Genomic DNA, 22,844 nt, shown 5'->3' on the forward strand with positions numbered 1-22,844 from the left:
ATGGCTCAACATAATTTATTTTCATTTTATGTTAAAATGTACAGAGTTCTTTGAAAGTACTTGCTAAGAAAGAAAAAAAAATAATAAACAAATAAATGGAAATACATACAGGGACAGAATCGAGAGTCCAGGCTGCTGGGTGCAAATCAACCTTCACTGTGTGCCCAGCTGTCACTCCTCTCTTTATTTTGCGCCATCTCTTAGCATACAACGCAACATGTACAATTACAAAGGATACAAAAAGGGAAGCGATATAAACAGACAGAAATATACTGAGCTCATTTTTACATGCCTCTTAAATGTAAGGAAGTCATCCTATACACACACAAGTAAAAAAAAAGAAAAGAATGCCAAGTGACCTTTAGATATTTGTAGTCATTTTGTTTAAAATAGCATTAATATACTACACAAAGATAGAAAAATTCTAGAGATGAGATGGAATGGAGAGGTTAAAGGCATCTTAAAGTCACTAAAAGTGAGTGGTAATTTTTTAAATTTTGAATTTCTTAGTAATTATTACCCAAGAGGCGAGCTAAAAAATATGTATTGTTGTTTTTTTTTCCTGAAACAGAAGTGGAAAAAAATGACAGTACCAATATCAATGTCAGAATTTCCTTTTTATATTATAGAAAAAACATTTTCTCTACAATAGGTTTTTCTAAGTCAAAAAGAGTCAGCTTGTGTCATAAAAGAAAGCTGCCCAGTCTGATAAAATTCAGAAAGAAAACAAAACAATAAGTAAGTACAGAACACAACAGTACACACAAATAAAGTATGCAATGTCAGCTCTGTAAGAAAAATCAAAACTCCTCTTTTGACTTTGAATACTGGTACATGGAACAACAAGGTCGACCGTTTCACCCGTGAGACGTCGGACACCGACTCACCTCTGACCCTGCTTCTGTGTGTCTGTGCCTTATATGTGAAGGCCAAACCATGCACTAGACCGGGCATTTAGGCACACGCCTTTTATAAAGGCTAACCGTCTTACTGCCTCATTTCTAGCCAATGGGAGTGCAGAACTTTGGAGAAAGAAAACTAAAGTACAGTTTTAACAGAATACACCATTCAAAAGCAGACTCCTCCACCTTCTTAGGTCACTAACACTTAAGGGAGGGAGAATTTCTTTAAAGCAGTTATGAGGGAGTCTCACCGTTACTTCTGCGTTTCCTACACTGCTAAAAAGGCTGACATTGTTTACACTGTCTGTGAGTGGAGTGTGGGACAGCTGAATGCTTCCTGAGCCAGCCACCTGTTGGCGACAGCTAGCCCGGGGTCTGTGTTCATTTGTGTGTATACATGTGCTGGATATTGGGAAGTACCAGAATATTTACATCTAAACGTTTCAGAGAGGCGGCAAACTGGAAAATAATGCTACTTGTTTCATTTATGGACATAAAAAAAAGACAGTAACGCGCTCGTGTCTTTGCCGTGTTTTGGTACAACACCATCTATTCCAGGAAGACCGAGACTGTGGGAACGGCTCAACACCTCAAACCCCTGGAACCAGGTGAAAAGCTGTCTCACCATGTGAGACGCAGAGATGCATGAGGGTGTTTCACCATCACAGAATGACACACATATAAAGACAAAAGCATATAAAATGTCGGACTGCACACGAGTATTAAAAAAACAAAACAAAAACGACAACGAAAAAATAAAGATTCAACGTCAATGTTGAGCAAAACAAAACAAAAACGTCCACCTACAACGTTTCACTGTCTCTTTTTTTTTTTTTTACGGTAAGGCTTCCTATATCAGTTAAAAGATTGTGTGCATGGTTTACTATGTTCACTTTTCATTTGCAGGTTCGCCTGTACGCTCCGTCTCTGTGGACCTTCCCCGTCGTTCCAGGTCTCGTGGACTGTGTAGGCCTGACCTGAAGCAGCACGGCACGGTCGTGGTCCATGTACACACCGTGACTCCTGAATCCTACCGACTTGCTCCCATACACAGCCAGCTGGGAGGGGAGGGGAAACGAGTCCAAATTAAAGGGGACAAAATGTCAACACAGAAAAACAGGAACCCCAAAGACCCTCTCTGTTTCCTTCACCCGCACTCACTGGTGCCTGTTGAGGCACTGGAGAGGGTGAACAGGAGTTTTGGACATTTAGAGTACAGCGAGTATCAACTCTGGCCTCATGTCTCCTTTTTCAGTTCAGGGCTGCTCATCTACTCATGTACGGCGACTGCTTTGGGACACCAGCATAGCTGTGATGGGAGGGGCCGGTGTACATCATGTTGCCATGGTGATTGGGCTGCATAGGCTGCTGTGGGTAACCCTGCCCTCCCATCATACCCATCTGCATCTGCATCGGGTACTGAGCGGGCTGGTTCATGTAAGGGGGATTGCCATGATAACCACTGTTCATCATCGGCTGGGGCATCCGGTAGCCGGCTGACATGGCGTTCAGCGGCGTCATGTTCATGGAATTATACGGTGCCGGCGTCGGCATGAGGTTTGGCATCATACCGCGCTGCACAGCCAAGGTGCGCGGTGTGCCCTGCATGGCCACAGCCCCTGAGCTGCGACCATAGAGCTGCTGCTGGTGTGGGGCAGGGGCCAGTTGTTGGGTGGCTTTGGACCGGATGGAAATATGACCTTTGACAGTGGCCATCTGGCCCTGTAGCCTCTGAGTGTGTGGCGGTGGTCCAAGGCCAATATTGGTGGTAGGCATGTTGCACTGTAGCTGCAGTGAGCCCAGGTTCATGGAGCCGGAGCTGAGGTTAGGAGGCGGGGTCATGGTGGGCTGGCCCTGAGGGAGGGGGGTGTGGGGTGAGGGGGCCAGCCCAGGACTGGACAGAGAAACACTGGTGGCGTAGGACGTGACGGAGGCTGAGTGAGAGTAGGGCATAGCATGGGGGTCCATGATGGTGTTGGTGAGCTGCTGCAGCTTGGCCAGACTGAACGTGGCCGAAGGCTGCGGGTAACCCCCTGTGCCAAAGTCCTGACCCATGCGCTCGTAGAGGGTGCGGCCCCCTCCTCCACTCTCTGGGATCTCCATGATCATGGGAGTGGAGGCAAAGCCATTGCCCATGCTACACTGGGACAAGGCTTGCTGCTGCTGTTGCTGCTGCTGCTGTTGCTGCTGTTGTTGTTGTTGTTGCTGCTGTTGTTGTTGTTGTTGTTGTTGCTGCTGCTGCTGCTGCTGCTGTTGCTGCTGCTGCTGCTGCTGCTGCACCGAGGGTGGAGGCTGAGGGTTGGAAGTTTGCTGCTGCTGTGGTGGCTGCTGCTGAGGAACCTTTTTTTGTGACTGTTGCTGTTGCTGCTGGTTGGTGCTGGGAGGTCTTTCAATAACACCACAGCTCTGTGGAGACTTAATGCCACAGCTAGGGGTGTTGGATGGTGGTGGGGGTGGTAGGGGCTGAGGGACACCACTGCCTACGTTATTGGAACCAGGCCCAGTGGGCCCTGGACCAGTCTGCTGAATGAGGCTACAGCTTCCCATAGTGATCTGGGATGCTCCAGTCCCTGTGGATGATGTGAGGCTGGGGGCCGGCACAAAGGAGCAACTGTTTGACTGGGATGAGGAGGACGGGGTGGCTGAACTGGAGGAAGAGGAGGCTGATGATGAGGAAGCTGTGGAAGCTCCTGCAACTACAGCAGCAGTCATTCCCCCTCCGTTGCCCCCACTTGCTGTTCCATTGCCACCCATGGTGGAGTCATAGCTGCTGGGGTTGTCATAGTTCTCTGTGGTGCTCTCTATGCTGCCAAGGTCACTGAAGCCACTGTCCACCACCTGCTGTGAGTGATCGGACACAGACGGCACATCCATCATTGGCGACGTCTCCATGTTCTGCTGGGATGGGGCAGACAGAGAACTGGGATGCTCTGGTGTGATTTGGGTGTACCCAGCTCCAGCACCTCCACCATTGCCCCCTGCTCCTGTGGGTCCAGGCGTCCCTCCCCTCTGCCCTGCTGGTCCTGTGTCCATGATTCCTGATGGTAACCCTGGACTGTTCACCGACCGTACAGACTGATTGGGCAGGGTCGGCACTGGGGGATTAGGAAGGGGACTGCTGTGTTGGGAGGCCCCACACTCTTCCACTAAAGCCAGGGCCTCCTCCTCTGCCTCCCCTGTGTGGCTGTAACTCTGCAGGGTTCGGCAGGCCGCTAGGGTCTCCTCGCAGTCCTGGTACGCCCCGTGGTGCGGTTGGGGCTCCGTCTCTTCGTCCTGGGCCTCGCCCTGAGTCAGAGACTGGACGGCCTGCATTGTCTCCAGGTCCAGCTCATTAGAGTGGTGATGGGAGTGGTGCGGGTGATGGTGGCCCAGCTCCTCTTTGAAGTCGGAGTGCTGGTGGGAGTGCGAGTGTGGATGTGTGTGCTGGGGTTCCATCAACAACGTGACGTCCTTATCATCCGGGTGCAGAGGCTGGAGCTCCATGGGCTCAGAGGGAACAGACATGGCCGTAACTGTTTCCACTGCTGCAGCTGCTGCAGCAGACTCCTCTTGCTCTCTGCGCCGCCTCTCCTCCTGCTGAGGGTCAGCCGAGGAGGGCCGACACTTGGTCTCCTGCACCTCCTCAGCCTCCTCCTCCTCCTCCTCTTCTTCCTCCTCCTCCTGCTTGCTGACATAGTCCCTGGCCACGCTGTTCTCCATGTCTAAAAAAGCCTCGCCACCTTGGGGTTCTTCTTTGACAGGAGGAGAGCATGCGCGGGAGGCAGGCTCCTCCTCCTCATCATCGTCGTCGTCGTCATCTTCAGAGTCCTGACTTTTTCTCTTCTTACTGCTGTTGTTGCTGCTGCTGCTGTTGTTGCTCTTCTCCTCTAAGTGCCCATCACCTTCATCGTCCGCATCGTGGTCTTCACTGCGCCTGCTCCCTGAACCTGTTGTGACCGCTGTTCTCCTGTTGATATTCCCACCGCCGCTGCCCGTGCTGCCACATTCCTCTTCCTCCCTGTCATCGTCATCATCGTCTTCTTCTCTGTCGCCCATATCCGTGTCCTGAGGCCGAGACTGTGGGGCCCGTGGTGCTGATGTGGAGGAGGAGGAAGAAGGGGACAGCAGGGGACGGGACGGTGGACGGCTAGGTTTCTCCTCCTCCCACACTCTTTCAGTATCCTCCTCCTCATCCTCCTCATCTTCCTCCTCTGGTTCAGAGGTGGGAGGTGGTTTGGGGGCAGGCTGTGGTGGCTGGCAGAGAGCGCGGTTCTTGGGAGGCCTCCCTCGCCTCCTGGGCACCTTCTGCTCAACAGGCTTTGGAAGATAGTCGTCTTCTTCTTCTGAGTCTTTCTGTTTGTTGTCTCTGTCCGTGCTGGTTCTGCAGACTCGCTTGCTGTTACGATCGTCTGTCAGCAGCGACTGAGCATCTTTATCCAGATGCTGTGCCAGAAGCCTTTGTCTTTCCTGCTCCTTTCTGTCTGCCTCCTCCTGCTCCCGCTGCAGGTACCAGCTACGGGGCTTGCGGCCAGGCTTCATCTTGATTTTGGGAGGCGGAGGGTCTCCACTTAAGGCCTGACTATCTGCAGTAGCATTGGGCCCACCACTAGGTGGTTTACCAGGGCCACGTTTCTTCCAGTGCAGTGGCTTGCGGCTCTTTCCTTTGGGCCAGCCTTTCTTCTTCTTGACTGGGACTTCAGAATTGGCTGTTAGGGTGTTTGACGGAGTTACAGGCAAAGCAGGCTGCAGCACAGGTGTGAGTTCTGAGAGGAGAAAAGAAGAGAAGCCAGTGTTAGATAAAGCTCTGCACCCTTCTCACGTAACAGTCATTAAATCCTGCAAAAGTTCACATCGGTCATTCCACATCAACTCATGAGGAATTCATGAGTTGTTAATGTTGTGGATTTTCTGTAAAGTGTTTTACATTAAAGACATTTTTTTATGTATATAAGATTCAGTGAAAAAAAAAGATGCAGTCCTTTCTTATTCACAACTGATTTTGATCACTTTTGAACGTGCTAATATTCTCTACAGAGATATACAACATTTAAATAATAATTAATGAACCACTAAATTACTATTTTAATTATCAGTTCACTGTTTCAACAGTGTTTTTCAGAATAAAAACTAATTATCTGCTTTCAGCTTCATTAAAGCTTTGGTTTCTTTGCTTTACTATCACAGTAAACAAGTGTCGTTTTGGAAAACAAATGTGATGGACAAACTGGTCGCTCGCATATACTCACCATCGTCCTCTGAATCAGACAGCATGGAGTGTCGCCCCCTTTTGGGTGCTGGGTCTGACAACCTCAGAGCAGAGCGTGCGGGAGGGTAACGGCGCAGCGGGTGGCCCAGAGGCGTCTCCTCCTCCAGCCTGGGCATAGGCCTCTCCGAGTCTGAGTCTACGAAGGGCTCATCCAACACCTCTGTGGTTTCAGAAATGGTCTCTGTCACCACGCTGCTGTGAGGGTGGCTGCGCTGGCGAAATCGACGTTTCCTAAGAGGCTTCTGGGAGAAACAGAGAGGAAATTAGGTGTGTTTTTGAATTTGAATGCCTACAGACCTTGCTGAGATCTGAGAACTGAGATCAAGGTGATTATAGTAGATTTAATGGGATGGAAATATATTTTTTTAGGAATGTCATCATCCTGATCTCAAGTATCACATCTGGGCTGATCTAGGCATCTTTTAACCAGTCAGAGATTGGCAATCACAGAGGTTATTTCATATTACCTGTGTTTGCTACAACTGGTCATATTTTCATATGATGCCTTATTTTGATTAGGGCTGCAACACTTCATCAATTACTTAATTAACCATCAAAAACTTTAATAATTGCTTTAACCGGTTGATTTGAGAACATAGTTTTTCAACATTTTCTGACATTATCTAGAACAAATGAATACTTGATTAATTGAGAAAATAATCCACTGATGTGTCAATTATAAAAATAATCCTTAGTTGCAGGCCTAGTGTACACACACCAACACACACACACTTATACACCCCGTACCATCAAAGTGTACAGAATACACATACTCCGGTATTAACAAACATTTCACCATTTTGGCTGCTGTTGAATGAGATGTGAGATGTACACAGACATAGCATTGATTTAACTAACAGAGAGATGGTTACACACCCACCCCCTCTGCCTCTTTTTCTCTGCCAACAGTACAGCAGCAGCAGCAGCAGCACAGACAGATGGTATAATAGAATAGCTAGTCTGTTCTTCTCTCCAAACTTCAGTTAGGAACATTATTTATTTTATTGACAGAGACCATATATTTTAAAAAAAAAAGAGTCTACTGTGCAACTCTGTTATCTGGGCAAATATAAGCATCAGATTGGGGCAAGATACTCAACAGTAAAGAGTAACGAGATTAGATCAGGGGCCAAAAAGCTGTCTGGGGCATCCCAAGTTCCAAATACAGCTGACGGTGATTTATTCACATTTGTTAAAACTCTTCAGAAAAATGACTCATTTTAAAATCTTCTTACCTTGCATTTTAACCCCATGGCAGGTTTAGTGAGGATGGGTGGGGAGCATGCCCTCCTGTCATCATCATCGTCGTCGTCATCATCTTCGTCATCATCCTCTTCTTCGCTGCTCTCACTGAAGCAGCTCTTCCTGACAGGTGGAGCATCATTTAACTTAGAGACCACAGGAAGCTGCGTCAGCCCCTCTCCAGGCCCCTCAGTCAGTCTGGGCTTTGGACCTCTCTTTTTCCTCGGGGGTCGTCCTCTCCGTGTGGGGGTTATGGGGGTGTGCCGGGCCAAGTCCAGTGAGTGAAAAGCTGTGGACTCTGTTTGTCTGTCCAGGGAGAAGAGTGAGGGGGGGCCGCTGGCAGAGCTGGTGTTTTTCCCCCCCTCTGTTCTCTCATCTTCCTCGTCCTCATCCTCCACGGGCCGGATCTTTGGTGGTCTTCCTACGCGTGCGCTGTCTTTCACCTTGCCCCAAGGCCAGTTCTTAGGTGGGCGTCCCCGTGGTCTGCGCTCTCCATTTGTTGGGGGAGTGGGTCGTGGTGGTTCTTGGACAGGGGGTGGACAGCGGAGCGGAGGGGACGTTGGAGAGCTTTGTCTCAGCGGAAACCCTAAGAAGCTCTTCCTTTCCTCCTCCTCCTCATCTTCATCATCGTCGTCGTCATCTTCCTCCTCCTCCTCTTCCTTTTTCTTCCTCCCTTGGCGCATGTGCCAGGAAATGGCGGGGGCTTTGTGACTTGGTTTTATCTATTTAGAGATAAAGCACACAAAATTAAATTAAAAAATCCATAAAAACAAGACCATCAATCTGTAATCTGAAAAATAAGGCATAGAAACAGATTAAAGTTACCTCCTTGTGGTTATCTCTCTCTGGCTCTTCATCCTCCTCATCATCGTCGTCATCTCCATCAGCATCAGAAACCACTGTGTTGGTTACAATGACGGGAGTCCAGCGGAGACACTCGGGGTCCACGTCCAGCTGTCGCGGCCGGGCCTTCAGACGAGTCATGTGGGTCGACACCAGCTTGTCCCGCCGCAGCAGAACGAGTCTGATGAAAGCCGTCAGACAGACAACAGCATCACAACCCTGTGCATGTCTTACTACACGCTGAATATGACAGTATGTGTGCGTTTTTGTGTGCATGAAGATACAGTATCTACACGCATGCATATTTACAGTACAGACGTCACAGTGTCAGGTCGCCACTCTTCATCACTGTGACTAAAACCTGTTTCATAGGTCAATACTAAAACAAGTGCAGCTGTCTAATACTGACATTTAGTCTTATAAACTGAATATTTAAATAAGTGTATCAGTGTCTGTGTGTATGCAACAACTGGATTTGAGTGAGTGGTATACTCTAGGGCTGCTCGATTATGGAAAATAACAATAATTCTGATTATGACCTAGGAATAACGTCATGGAATAGATAAAAAGTCAGTAAAACGCCAAACTAAGAAATTAAAATTTCTTCTACTGATTCTTGTTTTATTTACGTCACAATCAGTGTTGTTGATGGTACAACAGCAGCTGGTGTGTGTGTGCGCGTGTGCATCCTCCCATGCACACGTTATAACTCCCATCCAAATTATTCACACTTTCGAACCATCCGCTGTGCAAAGACCTTTAGAACGATACATGCTTTCACGTCAGAGTCTGAGGTGTCTAATAACATGAGAAAAAGATGCTAGATTTGTCACTAGTTGCTTTTTTGAAAAAGCAGCTTGAGTGATCTGAATACTTGCTAAATATAGCGACAAAGTCACTCAGTTGGCAACACCGTTTGCCGGATGACGAGCGGGACAGGGAGTCAGCCACCGTAAAAGAGTTATATTCAGAGTAAAAGACCTCATTTTGTACTAATCAATTTGTTTCAATTATTTTGTTTTTGTAATCGTTTGGGGCATAATCGTAATTGAAATGCAAGTTTCGATTAATTACACAGCCCTAGTATACTCCTATAGAGTTTACCACATGGCATATTTGTGCTTCATACAAAGTTTATTTTTGTTGGCAATAAATTAAATAAATCTGAATGTACATGGAAAATGACAGAAGGGCAACCCTCGAACTGTGGCGCTGAAGGCGAGGCGTTGAAACATTTTGGTGCGCCTAGATTAAAAAGTTACCAATGCAAAAAGTTTGTGTGGAGCCTTGATTTAACATTTAAAAACATCTTTCTGAACAGAAATGATGTCTGTGTGTATCTACATGTGTGGGGGTAATAGAAATCACAAGTGGACACAGGAGACACATTCCAGATGCACTTTAATGCCAGCTATAAACAGATGTACTGAGGCTTCTACTCTGCTTTAATTTCTGATCTGGATGAGCCTCCTGTCCACACTACCCCAGTGTTTTAGAGCTGCCAAAACACAGAAGGTTAAAAATGTGGCTGCTTTGTTTTCATTTGAAAACTCAAGGGCTGTGTGTCAGACTGGATCAGCAGAAACCGAGACCTTGGACCTTGGAAACAATGACGCAGTTACCTGCATTTACTTCCTAATTGGTTGTGACAGCTGCGACTGAAAAGCTCTGTTGACATTTATTTCCAGTTTTAGCTCGCTGGCAGTCTAATAAAAGAAATGACTATGCTTACTCGTGGGTAGTAATTCCTGAAACTAAACAAACAACTGCAGAGGAGAAAATCTACTTCCTGTTTACACCAACATGTACGTGCCCAGTCTGCCTAAATGATGACATGCTATATGTTTTCAGGTCTGAAAGGACTGAATAATGAGTGTCCCGTGTCTGACCTGTCTCCTCGCTGCTCCAGCATGTTGAGGCTGTGCAGTGTGGTGGTGATGTCCTGCGGGCAGATCCCCGTCTGTTTGCTGAGCTGTCGTATGGAGAGCTTTCGGTCACGGACCTCGTGGAGACATTCCAGCACCACACTGCGCCAGTAGGCCATGTAGGATAGCCGACCCAGGTCCGACAAAGGCTTCTCTGGAGACCCTGGCTGGCCCTCATGCTTCGACAGTAAGTAGCCTGCAGACAACCAAGGACAGACACCATATTTAATGTTGTACACAACACTATTTCTTTGTTTTTGATTTGAGTTTCAGTTGTTGTCAGTGTTTTGTTTAAGGCCGATGCCCTTACTGAAGTCGATGAGAAAGCGCCCATAGCCCTTGCGCTGGTATTGTGGAAGAATCATGATGCATGATACGTTGTATTTCTGTTGACAGTGTTTCTCCTGGGGAAGAGGCAAAGACACGGACACATCACCGCATTAGCAAAGAGAACATTGTGTCACAATACAGAGAGCTGAGTGAGTGTGCAGCAGAGACGGTCTTGTGTCCGTTCGATAAGTGCAGTATTTTTGGCAGTGTGGTGGCATTTTAATTGGAACACCTGCAACTGCAAACTGAACAGAGGAGCAGAGTTCACAGCAGCCAGTGTTTATCTGGGACACATCAGCATGAGTGTGTCAGTGTGGGATGATGTCGGTGCATATTTTGGGTTTCTTTAGCTTTTGCAGGATGATTCAAATTTGGGAAGCTACAGTACAAATCATCAGAAGCTTAGTGGAGTGGACACTTAACTTAATAGTCAAGCCTGAAGTCATTTCACTGAGAAGTTGCGTGACAGTACAGAATTGATACCGGGAGCGTCACACACATACCTTTGAAAAGTAGCCGACAAGGTGACACCCTTTGCCGTCGTTCTGGGTCAGGACATAGAAAAGGAAAGGCTCCACGTCATAGTACAGTGTCTTATGGTCCAGGAACAATTTGGCCAGTAGACAGAGGTTCTGACAGTAGATTGTGCTCACATTCCCATCCACCTGTTGTGAGATTAATGAGGAAACACATGAGTGCAACACACACACACACACACAGAGAAATGGTCCTAAGCACATCTTTAATCCTCTGTTTGAGATCCGAGGAGCAGAAGTGAAAGTGAATGGTAAAGACGTTAGTGTCAAGCAATGATCTCAGCCGAGTCTCTGGAGAGCCTGACAGATAGATAGGGCAGGGGAGAGAAACAAAGAGCTACAAAGAGAAAGAGGAGGGAGGTTCAGATTGGCAGCTCGCCAGTCATCTCTGCTCGACTCAGAGCCAAGATGGACTGCGGAGCAGAGACACAGGAGCCGAAGAAGCCATGGCCGGCAGGCCACAGTCCACATTATGAGTCCCAGAGGAAGAGCTTAAGTGGAAATGAGTAATTATGAATTTCTTCTAATCCTTCCAAATGTGGTAGGTAGGGATACCAATTAAAGATCACTACGCTTTGACTAATAAACAGTGTATTTTTATGAGGAGGTTGGCAAGTGCCATGCATATCTTTAATCTCTAGTGATCTAAGGCCCCCTTCACACCTGCCATTAGAATGCGTTTTCCCATGATCGAATGGCTATTCACCACATGTATTTATATGTGATATTAACATGCGTCTCCGGTGATCCTCTTGCTATTCCATCACGGTCACCCCGACAGTTAACTTCCGTTCAAGTTGATCTCATTTATGTGACAATCAAACACTGTGAGGTGTCACTGAAGTAGCGACACGTACGTTTCCATGCACAGTTAAGTATATGGCTGTTGGAGCTGCAACCAACAATTATTTTCATAATCGATTAATCTGTCGATTATTTTCTCGATTAATCGTTTTGTCCACAAACCAAAATGATTAACTTTTAATGATTTGTTATCCAGAGCAAAGAAATTAAGAAAATTAAGCAAAGAAATTAAGAAAATACTCACATTTAAGAAGCTTAAACCATCGGAAATCTTGTTTTAATGATGAAAAAAGCTTAGAACTGATTAATCGATTATCAAAATAGTTGTCAATTAATAATCAATTAATTGTTTCGGTTCTAATGGCTGTGGTTGTATAATATATACAGTATACAGTATACAAGCACTAGTGGGGAATAGACCTTTCAGCTTGTTAGTATTAGGCTAGTTATTAGCATGTCCAGCGTCATTCCTACCATCCATTATCCAATCGTTTAAGTTAATAAAATAAACATAAAATGAGTCTCGTCATCAGTCCAAAACAATGTACCAGCCTGACTTTCTTCATGTTTGTGTTGCTATCGTCTATTCTCCAGTGAAAACGCTTCTTTTATCATTTCCGGGTTTAAGTCAGGGTGGGAACTGTGCAGAGTGAGCCCAGGTCAGCTCGAGTCTGGCTCTGGTCCGACTGCAGGTATACATGCAGTATTAGCTCGACTCCCAAACACATGATGATCTGTGTGTTTTTGCTATTGTTACTCATTCTGTTCATCTCTCTGAACAGCTCCTCACCTCAAATACAGAGACTTCGTCCTTCCTGTAAATCTCGTTGGCAGGAGGGTGGAACCAGTTGCACTTCTTCATGTGCTGGTAGAGGATGCTGCGACTCTTCATGTAGCGCAGGCAGAACTCACACAGGTAGAGCTTGGGTAGTCTGGAAATGGAAGGAAGACTATGAATACAATGAAGGAGGGCAAGGCCAAAAAAAAAGTCACAGCTTCAGCTAAAATAAGCACTTAGAGTGTGTGAAAAGATTAATTCTTTATCAGTTCCACTTTCTTTGGTTATAGCTTTTCAGATATAAATATTGGGTGATGTCTATAAAAGTTTTATTGAACACGCGTGAGGTCTGGACAGTCGCCCAGGCAAAAACACATCGGGCATAAATGAAATTGGGCTTTTTAGTTCTGTCTGAAATTCTACAGAACAAGCAAATGAATGATTAACTTAAAAGAACAATTAACGGAGAAGTTATAGTAAGCCTTTTTACAACTTGTATATGTAGAACCAATGGATTTATATTAATAATATCATTTATGATGTGAAGGGCATCATTCACTCCCAGTATTCTGTATCTTTTACAATTTCCACATTGACAAGAATTGTGTAAACAATTTACTGCAGCTTAAGAAAATCTATTTGGCTCTGTGGCAGAAGCTGAGCCCCAACCTAAGTGATACTGTAAACAACCATATAACTGAGCTCCATTAAACTGGTGTTAAGTTCTGTGGCTGCGAGCCGACTGTGAGCTTAAGTACATTAACGCTGGTGGGCTTTATTATGGTGCATTAGCTTACCTGCTGTACTCTTGTGGGTACGGAGATGAATACCACGTCTGGATTTCAAACTTGCCAAATTCGATGACCGACGGACATCGCATCTGAGGGTCTGGTGGACCCGTCACCCCGACTTTCTGTACGGGCGAAGATGAAGGAAGAAAGTGAGAAAGAGGCAGGGAAGGTCACTACAGGAGAGATTAGCTGTTCATTTATCAGGCAGATTGGACATTAGAGGTTTAAGGTCTCACACATCAGTCTGACAGGTAGGAAAATCAATGAAGGTTCATACAGGCAAAGAGCCAAAAGCAACACTTTCTCCTCAATTTCTGATCCACGGAAAGTCTGTATCGAGTGAAATTGTCAAAATGCATTATTGAAGAATGTAAACAGACTGTTTTGAACATCTCTGCCTGCCTTTTATGAACATCGTGTACTTGACTCCACTGTTACTCAGCCTCGATAATCACATCAGCCCTTTTTACACACCATTAATTCTTAGTGCTCTGCCTGCATCAAACACTTAAACACCGGTGTGGATGTTCCAGTCCGGATCTGCGATGGTGTTTTAATATGACTTTGACGACAGTGGCCAAACACACACTCGCAGGTCAACCTACTGCTGCGGTGACACCATGAAACAGGGCACTAATGTGGCTAACTCATGATTTCTCTCTGCAACTTCTGGCTCGACCAGTAAGAGCAGCCGCCCTGATCAGTGATCACACCATGAAATAGAAGATGTTTTGACACCCATGCTAACTTTATGTCTCAAACTAAGACTTCACAGCAGCCTTATACATTCTAATCTACTGGGTATGATACAGTTATTGATTCTGCGCGCTCCAAAACAGGAAGTAGGATTTATATTACAAGTACAATGTGAAATTCAAGTTAAATTCCAATGACAACACTATACTTTTATTTCATTATATACCTCATATTTAAACTGCTGTCCTTCATTCACCCCGTGTTACTCACAATTACCGGTAATTTAAAACCAGATCTTTCAACCCCTCCTACAGTGATCAGCCAGGTCTGCCTTATGTGCACTGCACCTATGGTAATGGATGATTTTAATATACACACTATACCTGGCAGCTGTTCCGTGGCAAATTAATTTGTTTCAAAGGTGAAATACAATGGCCTCTCACAGCTCATTGACTTTTTCCACTTTTCTTACACTCCAGCTACTGTTAACTGAGCATCACCACTAGAATCACCTTCTCCACACACAGTACATCCTAGGGATGGGAACGACACAGCATTTTGAGAGTCGATTGTTGACGCTTTGTCGAATTTTTTTTCTTCAACAGCAGCAATGCGAAGGCGAGTCCGAAGTCTATTCACTATTAATCCCGCGGCAGAGAAATCTCTCCGCTGGCACGGATGTGGCGGGGATGCAGGGGTAGGCTTTCACCAGACGGCTCAGGTTTTTGAACCTGAAGTGTCCTTCATTTGTGTAGCACACTTTATGATGTTTATTTGAATAGGCAATGTAAACACTTGAAAGACAAAATGCAATTCGCAAATACACAAATCCAACAAGCCTCGCCCCCCGACATTTCGACTCACTATTTTTTGGTCGAGATGAGCCTGTGTCGTTTTTTAAAAAAAAAAGTCCCATCCCTAGTACCTTCACACAATATCACATCCGCTGACTGCAGCCTGGCAGCCTCACAGGTGTCTCCCAGCTGGTGCTTTCCCATGTGAATAATTGGTTCCTATTCACCTCCAACCATCCCATTGTCACACATCTGTCCATTCACCACATTTGTAAGACATGTAATATTTGATCTTTTTGGCAGGTTACCTGCAATGCCACTTCCTGGATATGTCTGAAGAGTTCAATGTCTTTTTCTGTCAGGTTCTCGTGGCCAGGCAGTTTTTCATCTTCGTCACGCCAGTCGCTGCCTTCCTGATTGTCTGAGGAGCCAAAAACAAGAGCTGCCGTTAATGCGAAACTAGCGAGAAGATTGTTGAATAGAGTGCCAAGATATTTGTCCTTTCATGTTGTTCCTCCCACAGAAAGTAAATAAATGCATTTCAGCCTCTGCGATTTGTCAACTGGTCTATCTCAAATTGTAATTTTATTGTGAAAATGATTAATTGCTCAACAGCACTACTGCTGCTGTTGTGTTTTCCATCAATACAAAGTGAAGACAGAACTTCAGGTGGCTGCTTCAGGTTACACAGCAATTTGTTTTATATATCAGCAACAATTTCGTGTCAAGTTCAATCAGGGCTGGATATTCTATTAGACTTTAAATGGGACAAAGAGACCCAAAGCACAGACTCTGACAAAAGTATTACAAAAGGATTTAATGTTGCTTTTATGCAATTACTTTAGTAACACATTAATTTTGTCAATGTGCTGTTCCAAACTTCAGCTAAATGCCTCTTTCAGTGAACGTACCCCCCCTGTCATCTCCTTCTCCCTTGCGACCAGATTTCTTACGGATGCGGCACTGCTGCGAGTAGTCCACCACCTCCTGCCGTGCCTTGCGGCCCTCGGGTGACGGTGTGAAGAACTTCGTGAGGGCGTCGATGAGGCCCTTGGTCTTGTTGTTGAAGCGAAGGCCGCTCTGTGACATGTCATCATCCTCCCGCATTGAAAAAAGCAGCCGGTCATCACCAGGGTAACCCTCGCAGGAGGAGCTGGAGGAGGAGTTTGCTGAGACCGAGCGCTTCCGTCGACCACGCCCGCCAAGTTTCTTGAAAGGCCGCCCCGGTCTGTGGAAAAAGACAGGAGTGTGGTAAAGTGGAGTAGATTCAGAGTGTTGCCTACGGTACTGTATATAAAATTGGATTCAATCTGTGGTAGTAGAGACATTTAGGTCAATGAGGATCATTGACAGTGACATCACAGTGTCAGCTCCATGTGCTGTACCAATGTGTGTCTGCCTGCTGAGAACTGTGTGCCCATTGCCAAAGTAGAAACTAATGAGTTCTGCCAGGCCACTGAGGAAGGGAAAAAACTATGGGTTTGTAAAATGACCCCACCGAGGCTAAGGGATTTCTCACAGTGCCGAAGACGGCCATCCTGACTATGACAGATGGATCACTGCATGTGGAAGAGAGAAGAGATCTCTACTGGCCCGTCTACAACAGTGTGAAACAACAACAAACCAATCTTCCATAAATATGAAGCTATAGCTTCTACAAATGTATTTCCAGTGGGTACAGATTTTGTTTTCTTACATCTGCTATTGTACCTCCAATCTAAGACCATCTCTTCCTGCTCTCCTTTCCTTGACATGGTCAACAGAGGGTGATAGTGGACACTGTGTTGTGTGGACTGTGCATTTATTATATTTTCTACTTTAGTTGACTTTCTGCAAACCAAATTCCCCTATGAGGTTATTATCTACCTACCTACCTATCTACCAACCAAAAGTGTAAAGAAATGTCTGATTATTATGAAACTGGCAGAGGTAAAACCAAGACAGGCTACTATAATCTAGATATAATCTTATTCTTTGAGGGTTGTGGAGAAATTCAGCTGCCAATCCCAGTTGACAGAGAGAGGAAGGATTAACTTGGACTGGTCACCAGCAGCCTGTCACAGAGCCAACATACAGAGACCAACAACCATTCACACTCACACCTGCAGTCATTTTAGAGTCTCCAACTGTTTGTCCCCTATCTGCATGTCTGTGGCAAACTGCACACAGAAAGGCCCATGGACTCCAAACAAGAGAACTCTGCAGCCCTAAATTAAATACATCACTGTTTTTTTTTTTGTGATATAGAAACATGAACAGAAAATTGATATCAAAGAAAAACACAGCAGAAAACTTAGAAACATCTTTCTGCATCTCTCCATTGGGCTGACATTGAACGCAAAAAGCCATAAACTTTTCTCTTACCTGTTTTTAGGCCGTCCCAGTGGTGCGCTGTAGCGCCGTTTGATTTGTGCTGCCTTTTCATGTAAAAGCGTCTTTCCCTTTTTCCTGGGTTGGCAGATTTGACAAATCCACATGCCTTTGAGACAAGAGAGGGGGAAAAAAGCACCGGTTCACATACACTGAGATAGATCAGACAGGACAGGCTTTAGTGCAAATACTAACACGGCCTGGGATGAATCTTAAGCTCTTTTCAGATGTAGACAACTAAAAGAAATTTGTTTTGCTTTGTTTTTTGAGTTCTCATACAAAAAAAACACAGCAGGAGTCTGGGTCACTCATGTAAAAGGCAGGACACTTGCTCTGAAGTTTGTCCTGTGTGTTCTCTCCCAATACCTTTTTGACAAAATGTCTGGACATCAGTGCATGTCTGAGACTTGTAATTTGAAATCACGAGTTTCTGTAAACGGGTAATAAAGAGGTGGGTTATTAGTTAAAAGAACTAGTCCTGTTTATTTACCTTTTGGCATTCGCGTGAGGGGAGGATCGCAGCACTCCATGTGGAAACCCCGATCACAGGAGTCGCAAAACAACATGTTGTCCTGGAATGCACAGACAAACACACATTTCAATCATTATTAAAGCCTTAAGATGCACCTTTTGACACAGTGATGTCATCATCAATAATTCTACTACTACTACTACAAAATATTAATAATAATTTGGACTTAACTCGTGCCTTTGATGGTAGCAAGGGCTAAATAGTGATGATTACTGTACATTATACAGGTACAGGCTAGAATATAATGGAGCAAAAACATCCAAGTGATACTGAACTACGCATCATATGAATATGCAATTCATATTCGAACAAATGTGATCAAATGTGCAGGGCTCATTCTCATGAAATCACCATATGCTTGTGCAATTCTATCAACCTTCCTCAGATTTGTATCACTGCGCATCATAACAATAAGTATATTGTGTATTTTATCCAATGAATAAACATCTGAATGATAAGGATTCCTTAACAAAAAGGGGAACATGGTGGATTTGTGCAGAGTCTGACTAAAATAGCTCAAACCCACGACCACAGCTACAGTATGACTATCAGCATCTCGATCTGGCACTTTAGCAGAGAAGAGATCGTTCACAGATGCTGTGTGCCTGCCAGGCGGCCATATTCACTCATCCACTCACCGCATTCTTCCCTTGATCCTGACAGCTGCTGCAAGTCTTGCATTCGATGCACTGCCACCAAAGAGCCTTGACACGTGCGGTAAGTTCTGGGGAGAACTTGAGACAGGACGGGTGGCCTGCAGGTACAGAGACAGACATATACAAATGAGTGCATTAATGTCACACTCCTTTTCTTTATGCCACTGTTGACTGACAGCTGTGACCCACTTGCATCATTGGAGGAGGGAGAAAAAGCTCCTTTTGGAATTAAAGCCCTCACTGAATCAAACCTGGCTGCGAAGAGAGTGTTCAAACATAAATGACAATCTGTCAGAGCTGTGCTTTTGCTCTGTTTGAGGAAGAGCAAACAAGACAGCCTTGTCTGGGAAAGAAACCCAGTGAGGAAAGAACAATCTGTCCTCTGCTTTCACTCAGCAATGTCAGGGTTTGGCAAGAACACTACAACTGCTGGTGGAGAAAAATATTTTTATACACAATCCATCATATCTCGGCTTTACTGAAAGCATAGGCAAGTACCAGTATGTGTTCAATCATTGTCTTTATATTTGATATAAAGTATCCTGGGAATTTAATGAGATGGAGAACAACAGGGGGTCCTTATTGATAAAAATAGTAAGTTGATCCGTTTAAAAGAATAATAATAAAAATAATAATAATTTAAAATAATGAATGGCCAAATGGGTCAAAATAGAAGTAAACAAGTGAAATCTAAAAGAGGATTCAAGTTTCGGTTCACGCGAAAGCCCAGAAAAAAGCGTATGTGTTAATTTAAGCCTGGTTCACACTACATCATTTTTATGTTTGCTGACAAGTTTTGCGACTTGTAGCCAATCCGCCCTCAACAGTGCGGATGTGTGGACTGTTGAAAGACATGATTAAAAACAACAGCTCAGTGGTCAAAATCAAGCTAAATTAAGCCCTGGTTTCTCCCATAATTCCGTGTGCCACGTCACACTTGTTATTTAGAACCACTGCTGTTTTCATGCGGTGAAATGAGAAGTCAAAGGCTGCTCCCGATTGAAAGATCTTTTTTTCTTGTTCTGGTCCTCACAGTTTAATCACTGAATCGTGGTATGCTTTAACACGAGGGTTCATTGAAATTCACATTCAATTATTTTCAATGATTATTCAACACATTTATTTGGGCCACTGTTTATGTGCAAAGGTCTTGAGACTCTGAATCAGTGGGCTTTAAAAGGTATGGGGCATTTTCATTTGGCAGAAATTGAAGATAAAATAATTACACTAAATTCCTTTTATAAGTGCACAATCACTTGTTATTCAATTGTTATTTTCTGCTAACCTAGAATGAGCCTTTCATATTGGAGCTCCATGTTTTTACAATAGCCTACAGTGGACTAACCAGTTCAGTTCTTATGCAGCTTTTTGCTCTTGGGCGTGACATTCAACACAGGAATCAAACTGAACAATGCCGAACTGTAGATCACTTAAAAAAGACTTAAAAATGCGGAAACAATGCGTTAATCTCCAACATTTGGCAAGGAAATGTCTAAAATCTCAATATTTAACGGAGGAGTCTGGTGTATTTAGCAACAGTACAGCTTAAAGCAGGCGATCGTCAACCGAATCACAAGCTGCTCCGCCATATTTTGGTTTAGTGATTGTGCTCATGCAGGAAGTACTGAACTAATCTTTTTTAATGAATTGATTAATGATTCAGTACATCAGAAAAAACTGCTTTGCCCGCCACTAGTTGTCGTATAAAACGACGTCACAGCAGTTTCCTGCGGTCGAGCTATAACGACACCTCCCACTTTGAGGAGGTACTGTGAAGTCACGGAAAGCGACGTGACGTGTATTCAGCTGCAACATGCAACTTCACCTATAAATGCTGCTTCATTTGTCGACACTGCACCTTTAAGTGCAGAGTAAGTGCTCAGTGAAGGTTGAGGGAAAGCAAGTGTAAAATATCAGTTGAAGAGTAAATGATGAAGGCAGAGGAAATGACTGTTGACATGTAACCACTAAAAGTAGCTGAATTTTAAGAGCACGAGAGCGGGATAAAAGAAATGTTACTTGAAGAGTGAGCGATGAATGTAGCAGAAATGACATTTAAAGATGGGCATAAAGGAATTTCAAAAGGACAACATCGAGTGTGTGACGTTAAAAAGTGAAGCTTCATATGTTTTTTAGTCTTAAGTTACAAATTACCACTCACCACTATTGCCACAGTCGGCACAGGAGATGAGCTCTTCTGGCTTTTTATCGCGATTCTGCTCCTTGGTGCCCAAACAGAAGCTGCAGATGGGGATGGGTTCTGCCACAGGCTGCCAGAGGGAAAGAGTAGACACAAGTTTAGACTGTCAGTCAGTTTAACAGCTCCATTGTACAAATGAAAACAACAAAGTGGCCTTGTCTATCCTGCCACAGCAGATCACTGTTGTAGTGTGTATTAACAAGCCAACAGCAGACTGGATACTACAATGGCACCATGGAAGAGAGGCTCTAGATAGTTAAGAGCATGAGAGCTACCGTGATGAGTGAGCTTGTATAATTTATGGGACTGTGTCATGTTAGAGGCTGCCATCATGGACTCATGCCTCTTTCTGACTCATGAGCTGCCTGATCAAAAGTTGTGGTTCAGTCCTTTTGGTTGTATTGGTTGAGGAGCTGCAGCATGTCCCACTGTCCCACTCACTAAAACTGACACATTCAGTTCTGGAGCTTCATCAATCTTTTAATGTGTCCCAAAAAAAACATCAGCAGGCATGTACTCGGATAGAAAACAGAACAGTACCTCCAGTGCACACAAGAACAAAACTTAGTGAGGTTTGTGTGCATGAAAACAAAAAGGCTGTGCAACACTTAACACGTTTTGGAGCTATCAAATAAGATTTGTGTGAAAAATAATCCTGAAAAATCACATCCCTGAAGCGGTGCAGGTGCACTTCACACACTTTACACAGACACAATGCCAAGAGAGGAGGTGGGGCCCCAGGGCAAGTCTACTTCAAAGTTTCTCAAGCCTGGAAGCCACAAGCAAAGTGTTGGCATCCTGATATCTCACAGTAAACAAGTCATTTTTGTTTACTTTTGAGCAGGATGCAACAAATAGAATCAAGTCAAATTGGTACTGCTGTCACTTTAACATTTGTTATAGTCTAAGCTGCTATATTTTACAGCTCACATAAATGGTGTGTGTGCAATAAGGGCTGTCACGGTAATCACAAAAATGAAACTGCAGTAGGAAGATGTCTATGAGAAGGACAAATAAGGACGCCATCGCCACAACTGCACACGACGTCACCTTGTATTCAGATCAGTTCAAACAGAAACAGGGGCAAATGCTCAGATAGCAGTACAGATGATGTGGCCCTTTAAGAGCAGTAATGAGTCACGAGCTGACTTGCTACAACAAGCTTTTTGGTGCTTTTCCACTATACAGTTCTAGCTGACTCTTTTTGCTTTTCCATTAGTGTTAGTACCTGGTGCTTTATTTGGTACATGCTCCGACGAGGTTCCAAGCGAGCCGAGTCGATACTAAAATATGACGTTGACAGAGGTCACCAAATCATGACCATGACATCCAACACAAGAATCAAACCGAACAATGCCGAACTGTAGATCCGTTAAAAAGACTTAAAAATCCTGAAAACATGCATTAATCTCCAACATTTAGTATGAAATGTCTAAAATCTCTGTTACAAGAAGATCGTGAGGGGAATCACAACCCCTTCAGCCATATTTTAGTTCAGTGACCGTGTCAGACGGAGCCTCTCCGGTCATGCAGGAAGTACTCAACTAATCTTTACCGATTCAAAACAAACACAGTACCTCCAATGCACACAAGAACAAAACTTGAAATGAAAACAAAAAGGCTGTGCAACACTTAACAAGTTTTGGAGCCATCAAATGGGATTTGTGTGAAAAATAAACGGCAAAAATCACATCCCTGAAGCTGTGCAGGTGCACCTCATACACTTTACACAGACACAACGCCAAGAGAGGAGGTGGAGCAAAGTAAACAAGTCATTTTGTTTACAGTTTTTATTATTATTTTGAGATTCTTTAAATAGTTATCATAATTTAACTCATACTACTAATATTTCTATGGCTGGTACACCACAACACCCCCCACCCAGTACTGAATAGTAGCTTTTTCGGCATTTAAAGGTTTTAAAGTTTGACTTGTCTGACACATGTTTGGCCCCCCACTGGCCAAACTAGATACTTGGTGGACACCTTTTTTTCTAGTGCTCAACAAAAAATGTTTTGGTTGTCATTCCACTGCACATACACTTATTTTCTTTAATTCATACCAGCCCTCACACTCCACTCAACACACTCACTGTGTTGCACCATGTATATTCACGGGTAGCTTAGCAGTGACGGCTACTTGCTCTCCCTCTCAGATGTCCATGAAGTCAGACATTGTCACAATGCAAGAGGACATGTTA

At 44.5% G+C, this 22,844-nt stretch overlaps 1 protein-coding gene across 3 annotated transcripts in view; it reads right to left on the bottom strand.

Moving 5' to 3' along the window:
* kat6a (K(lysine) acetyltransferase 6A) overlaps positions 1-22,844 on the bottom strand; it is a 41,381-nt gene continuing 18,537 nt past the window's right edge. Inside the window, exons 3-17 of one of the 3 annotated variants that reach the window (XM_044025611.1) lie at positions 20,606-20,714; positions 18,427-18,542; positions 17,747-17,828; positions 17,251-17,365; positions 15,840-16,114; positions 15,195-15,307; positions 13,403-13,518; positions 12,618-12,759; positions 10,991-11,152; positions 10,468-10,561; positions 10,122-10,353; positions 8,215-8,413; positions 7,383-8,111; positions 6,128-6,389; positions 1-5,644 (exon numbers count right to left, since the gene is read on the bottom strand). In XM_044025611.1, coding sequence (XP_043881546.1) covers positions 2,169-5,644; positions 6,128-6,389; positions 7,383-8,111; positions 8,215-8,413; positions 10,122-10,353; positions 10,468-10,561; positions 10,991-11,152; positions 12,618-12,759; positions 13,403-13,518; positions 15,195-15,307; positions 15,840-16,114; positions 17,251-17,365; positions 17,747-17,828; positions 18,427-18,542; positions 20,606-20,714 — 6,222 coding nt within the window. In that variant the 3' untranslated portion in view covers positions 1-2,168. Of the gene's footprint in view, positions 5,645-6,127; positions 6,390-7,382; positions 8,112-8,214; positions 8,414-10,121; positions 10,354-10,467; positions 10,562-10,990; positions 11,153-12,617; positions 12,760-13,402; positions 13,519-15,194; positions 15,308-15,797; positions 16,115-17,250; positions 17,366-17,746; positions 17,829-18,426; positions 18,543-20,605; positions 20,715-22,844 lie in introns of all 3 variants that reach the window. The other 2 variants (XM_044025610.1, XM_044025609.1) reach the window with 2 other exon arrangements.

The sequence above is a fragment of the Solea senegalensis genome, linkage group LG5, assembly GCF_019176455.1.
Source record: "Solea senegalensis isolate Sse05_10M linkage group LG5, IFAPA_SoseM_1, whole genome shotgun sequence".
NCBI classification, from domain to species: domain Eukaryota; kingdom Metazoa; phylum Chordata; class Actinopteri; order Pleuronectiformes; family Soleidae; genus Solea; species Solea senegalensis.